Here is a 6,885-nt window from a genome sequence, read left to right on the forward strand (position 1 = left end):
ACCGCACAAAATATTGTCAAGAATTAAAAATTTCTTGTTTTGCATCGGCGATGAGGAAAAGATTTTAGAAGAATTTGGGGTAATTAAAAAGTTTCGAAACAACGTCTGAGGAACCTCAACATTAGGCCTTATTGCTTAGGATATTGTTTGTGCAAAAAAATCGTTAATTTATGGGTACAATAACATTTTAGATATACAAATTACTATGGCCAATACACTAACTTTTGAAGAAATAGTAAAATGAAATTTAATATGCAGAATTTAAGTTTACCATATTCAAAGTGGTTTTAATTGATGAATAATGACGGAAGATTACCCTAATTGCTACATGTAACGACACTTTAATTGAGTTTCTAAATACTTCAGTTGTTTCATTTTCTTTGTTTGTAACAAATGCGTTTAGAAACAAAAACATGTTCAGGGTATATTCATTCGAATTAAAAAAAGAACAATTCAATTCAATTCTAATCAATTAACGGACTGTATTTTTGTGTTAGTTACCTCTAAACTTTTTACTGGATGAACAGATTTTTATAATCATATTTTTATTTGAATGCTGGTATCTTCCATGTGGTCCCATTTTAATGTTTGCTAGGAAATTTGAAAGCGATTTAGTTTTTTATTAAAAATTATTATGTTTTTATTGGATTTAACACGTATTAATATAATATATTTATGTCCTTTGCTGAAAAAATATCAAACAATATCAGAAAAAACAAACAACTTCATGTTTTCTTTTTTTCAACGTAAAAGAAATTCAAGTAAAGCCTTAATTAATTACGCCATTGAGTTTTTCCGAGTCATTTTTTCCGACAATTAGCGTATAACGACGATAAACCAGACGCTGTATTGTACTCTTAAAATGATTTCCAGTACCCACTCATGTATAAAGCTACCTAGGTATTGTTTTATATTTAAAAAAGGCTTTTTTTCGAGCCAGAAAGTAATAAGTTTATAATTTTAATTCTAGTATAAAGTACGTTTACTTTCAACTAGCTTCCGCCCGCGGCTTTGCACGCCTGGAATGGACATTTACAAATGAACTAGTTATCTCAAGGGGATTTAATCGGGATAAAACTATCCTATTATCCAATGCGTCTCATACCCTGTCTGTATACCAAATTTCAACAAAATCCGTTCAGTAGTTTCAGTTGATTGACGGACAAACATCCAAACAAACAAACTGTCACATTTATAACATTGGTGTGATTGGTGTGATTACTGTGATAGTGTGATATTACTGTTATGTGATAGTGTGATACAAAGACATCGTCGAAACCTTAAGACTAAATTGGCAACTTCATAAAAGAAATTCAGGTATATTTGCTTTAGAAATAATTTCTTGCCTCTCTTACAAATGAGCAAATTATGCGTGAGTAGGGACAGTCATTACATAAATCAACAGTGAAGGTAAGCCGAACAATAAATCAATACATTTCAATAGTGTGGACATAATTTCCATCAGCAATAGCATTATGGCTCATGTATTATAATTATTAGGATTTACCGGCCTTCTATACAGCCGAAGTGTAACCGACCGTACATTATTGGTTCTAGTTTGACGTGAATAGCTGAATTGCTTATCTAAGATTAGATCATTACAATAACGATCGGACGTGATACGTTGAAGCTGATAGAGGGAAATAGTTTTATATAAAGAAAATTATTTCTTCTTACTTTTCTTTTAAACTGTTAAAACATGCTTTGTTTGTCGTTTTAAACATATTTCGCCTATACAATTCAACTAATTTATTGTTTTGTAATGAATCAAACGTTCCACGCATTTTTAGTATCCAAACATTTTTTTTATATATTTGAAGTTATGTTTGTATATTTAAAATACGACAATCTCTTGTTAATCACACTAATATTATAAATGTGAAAGTTTGCCTTTGATGTTTGTTCCTCATAAATGCTGGAACTATTAAAGGGATTTCGATGAAATTTGGTATACAGACAGGGTATGAGATGACTTGGGTGGTAGGAAACTTTTTACCTCGATTAGCTCCCTTTGGATAACAAGTGTGCTGATATCCGTGCGGAGCCTGTCCAGCGCTATACAATAATGTTCGAAAACTCATAAATAATCTTGTTCTATAAAATTTCTTATCATATTCAAATAAACGAATGTTGCTAAACACATTACAAAATTGAACTAATATTACAAATATATTAAAAAATAACAGTCAGGTGGTAGTAATAATCTGATCTACAATTTTTGTTAGAACTCATTTAAAACAACTTACCGTTTTGCTGAAAAATGGCGAAAAAGACGTCTTGATAACCTTTGACCCCAAATAACTTTTTTCAAGTTTATCGGATCGATGAAGACTTTTAAGATTTCATTTATGATGGTATTTTGACATCATATCAATTATGAACATTGAGATGGTTGTAAACTTTTCTAACCTCAAATATCTAAATCTATATATATAAAATTCTCGTCTAATATATAAAATTCTCGTGTCACAGTTTTCGTTGCCATACTCCTCCGAAACGGCATGACCGATTTTGATGAAATTTTTTGTGCTTATCCGGTATCTATGAGAATCGGCCAACATCTATTTTTCATACCCCTAAATGATAAGAGTAAGGCAGAACAGCGTTTGCCGGGTGCAGCTAGTCTAATATATAAATTGACCTGACTTAAATGCGGTCAAGCGGTATATTAAATAAATTAATTAGAAACGCAATACTAGGAACTCACCGCAACCTCCGTTATAAGCCAGCCGCAGGTTGCTCTGATCGTGACACGCCGTCGAGTCCAGATCACACTGCGACGGATACGTTTGTCCGTCTGTTCCGCATACAACATCCGATTCCTGGTGCCAAAGATATATTGTAGATTAATTATTGTTCCTACCATTTATATGAAATAAAAGCCGCTTTGTTCGACAACTCATCAAATATTAGCTTTCGCAGAAACTTTAAGGTAAGTCTATTTAAGAAGCCTTGTTGGGCTTTATACAACTATGACAGAGAACAGCGCAAAAGATTTAAATTGAATTAAGTGTAACAATATAAGAAAAAGTTAATGAGGAGAAAGGAGACAATAAAGAGATTGTTCTGAATTTAAAAACAACGATTAAACAGATCAAAACGATACTTCTTAACGTTAATACATTTCTGTATACAGATAATTGAATTAAGTTTTTTTATAAGTGGAATACTTGAAATATTATGTGTTTAACATATACATATTTTATGTAGTGTAAAAAACTAAAGCATATCGTAGTAAACTAGAATAAGCTTGTAGGTCTATAAAAATCAACCTAAAAAAATATTGTACTATAATACCCTATTAACCACAATAGAAATAAGCGTAAAAAAGGAAACAGCAAATTTTGTAGGTCGATTATTCAATAGATAATGAACCTATAAACTTCCCACTGGTATATTTAGTTTTATAAGGCACGCGAGATTACAATAATCGATAGTTTTTGTACGGCTAGCGCTTTGCCAGCAAATAGTATCTACCTGGAAATTGCTTGATAAAATATAAAGATAATTTAATTTATTTTCTTAAATGCAAGACTTTCTATAAGGATAGATAGAGCTATTTTAGGATTTTAATGAAATAAAATATACAAAGAGGAACTAAACGGTGTGATTAGATAATTATTCTTTCTAGTTTATTTTCACGCAAACAATGAGGTCGTACACTTAAAGAACGTTTATGTTTATGCTACACAATATAGTAAACACTATAAAATAATCCTACAAATGAACCCCGCGTATCTCACAATTTGTCTATTAGTAAACATCGTCACGCAATTTTGTAATAAATGTCATGTAAAATATCTATCAGTAAATTGGATGTTTGTACATTACCTTCAAATGAACACTGAGTATTCGTAACTTTGAGGCAATTTCCAAATTTGACATTTGAAAGAATTAAGATCAAGGCTATTTTCAGCCATCGATATAAATTATTTAAAATTAGAGAGCACCTTAATAGTATACTAAGTGTTATGTCCTCAATATTTTAGACGTCCTATATTTATTGAGATATTATTTTATGTTAAAATTCTACATCTCATATTTTTCACTTCATTCTGTATCCGTGATCTCGTTATAAAATTAGTTGTTATACATAATTAATGTAAAATAATTGGATGTACGCATTTAAGCGAGATTTATCATTCCATTCATAGGCAATCTAGGAAAAATACATAAATGTTAACATTTTAAATCTAAAATTGTATATGTTAGATACAAATTAATATTAACGCTGGCGAGGGAAAGATTCGATTTCTATATATTTTACTTGGTTTAGGGCATGGAGGTGGTTTGGGGGTTTCTAAAATATACATTTGGGATACATTTTTTTGAGTCATTAATACTTCACTATGAATATAACACGTTGTTTATAGAACTGGCTTGAGATGGACCATCAATTTATTCCGATTTGTTGATTGTCCAACAATAAATATAGAACGATAATATAGAACTGTCGCTGTAAATCATTCCCATCGGCTATAACTATTATAAAATGAGTTAACATACACTGTATCTCCTCTGTGTATGTTAACATTCACCGTTTTAGGTATGCTCGGTTTAAGTATAAACTGAGAGTCTGAGTAGCACCCTCGAAATTTGTGATTGTGAACTACGAGTGCATCTTATCATTTACATAATATATCGAACATGTAGAGTTACATATATTATGTGAAGATTTTTTAGTGTCAATAACATTAAGTATTCACTTTTAAATATTTGAAAAGTTTAAAGAATAGGAAAAATTCGATCACAACGCGGGATGGACTTTCGCTTCAACGCGGCCAAAAGTGAATATTTTAAATATTTTTTTTTTATCAGGAACATAAGAACCGTTGCACATTATATGTAACTTATATATAAGATATAGATAAGATATAGGTCATACTGTGGATACACCCACATACTCATCAATGGATATAAAATGCTCAACAGAAAGCAAAGCCGAAAAAAATAGCGTTAAAATGTTTACCTGAGCTTCAGTACAGTTGTGGTTACATCGGCATACAGGCCGACCGGAATCGCCCTCCACCTCGCAGCTACCCCCTCCTTGGCACACGATGTCCGCACATGTTACTGAACAAAAAGTGTTACGAATCCACTAAATTGTGTTACAGCTGTAGTACGAATGTTTACGGATATTATAGAATAGTGAAAGGTTTTTTTGTAATGCTCGGTAATAACAGTATAGTAAATAATAGCACAAAATATTTTAACCACAGAACATCAAGAATATGCACAGATAAATTAAATATTTTGAAAATGTATTCCGTTTACGACATGTTAAGATACAAACACATAGAATAAGTATGTGCTACAACTTAAGAATAATATTACCCATTACTAGTATGCTATCCAGTACTACTACTATGCAGAGAAGATAAATCCTTTCAACATCGCAGTGAAATCAAACTTGAAAGTCTATTAACGATCAAATCGTCTGCTTACTGGTAAAAAATAATAAGTGTCGTTGGTGACATTTCGAGTAAATGAGTTTTGAAAGTTTAGGTACTAGTTTGTCCTATTCCAAATTCATTATTTAAAAAAATGTTAATGCTTAATGTTGCGCTAACTACCCTTCTTTTAAGATTTACCCTTATGGGATATGTAGCTGTAGTAAAAACCATTTAAAATTTAATCTAGATTGAAAGAGGGTAGCAGTTAATATGTTTTACCTGTATTTAAAAAATGTGCTATATCTTCTGAATTCAATGATAGCAGAAACTCTCTTTAGTTTTGTCTAATAGTTTATTGTATTTGATACTATTTATTTTGTAGAAAAGATTAATATAGACAAAATTTGCCAAAATAATGATATTTTTATCGTATTTAACTTATTTTACCTGTAGAAAATGTGTGTATATCACTTATTAGGTACTATAAACTTAATACAATAAAATAATTTTTATATCGCGTTAAGAAATAAAACGATTTTGAAGTAACCAATCATTTATATTGCTAAATATAACATAAAATAGATATATAGGCTTTAAAGAATCTTATTCTTCCTCTGACTCTTCGTCAATCGAAGGTTCAGGTAAACGATCTTCTTCACAGGATGTAGTTGGTAAAGAGGACTTTCAACCATGATATTCCTCAGGAATTATGTTCTTAGTACATAAACTAAGTAGATTTATCTTTTTAGCTTCACTTGATCGGCAAAAGATTTAGGTAAAATGGTTTTAAGACAATAGAATTAATATGAGGCGAAGTATTTTCTAGCTCTAGTGTTTTTTGAGATTCGTTTCGTTGAATTTAAATTCTTTGGTTATGTATTGTTTCATGATAGAATCATGTTATTTTTTGTGCACTTTTATTTGTAAATTTGGTGCATTTTAATAATTGACAATGAAACATAAAGATAAAGACGCTTCGAAGTTTGCCTGATGTAGTGTGGCTCCACTCTATGTGCTTTTTCTCAAAGTTCACATCAACTTCATTAGTCTTATTTGGAGGTTCGTTTTTACCTCTCTTGACAGTATCGTTATACAGACCAATATCATTTCGATTTCAAATAGCATCATTCACCACAGTCGGAGAAATAGCTAGCGTGTAACAAAAAAACTTTTGACATACTTGCTTTTTCTCTTCTTTATGAAAATAGAAACACCATTTTGTGAATTGACGCTGTTTTATGGTCCACGTACAGCGAGAACTCTCTTTAGAGTATCAACTTCCACATTACCAAGAATGAAATTCATTAGCTCGCTGTAACTTAAGCTCCAGTAGTGACGACACAATTTATTCCGTTCTTCTGGACGTTCAACAGTACATTTATAGAAACATTTCCCAGTCTCTTTTCTCTCATCATATCTCTTTTGGTATTTAACCTATCCTTTCTTTTTTTCTTGTAGAATAAGGTAAACCATCAGATCTTCTTTTTTTGTG

General features: G+C 31.0%; 1 protein-coding gene across 5 annotated transcripts in view; it reads right to left on the reverse strand.

The window, feature by feature from the left end:
- The window catches only part of LOC119829554 (agrin-like), an 85,321-nt gene that overhangs the window by 18,278 nt on the left and 60,158 nt on the right, over positions 1-6,885 (reverse strand). For all 5 annotated transcript variants that reach the window (XR_005287811.1, XM_038352120.1, XM_038352119.1 and 2 more), the window contains exons 8-9: positions 4,970-5,073; positions 2,708-2,822 (exon numbers count right to left, since the gene is read on the reverse strand). Coding sequence is in view for 4 of the 5 variants with exons in the window: in XM_038352120.1 (XP_038208048.1) it covers positions 2,708-2,822; positions 4,970-5,073 (219 nt within the window). In the remaining variant the exon portion in view is untranslated. The remainder of the gene's footprint in view (positions 1-2,707; positions 2,823-4,969; positions 5,074-6,885) is intronic.

Source organism: Zerene cesonia, chromosome 10 (assembly GCF_012273895.1).
Source record: "Zerene cesonia ecotype Mississippi chromosome 10, Zerene_cesonia_1.1, whole genome shotgun sequence".
NCBI lineage: Eukaryota > Metazoa > Arthropoda > Insecta > Lepidoptera > Pieridae > Zerene > Zerene cesonia.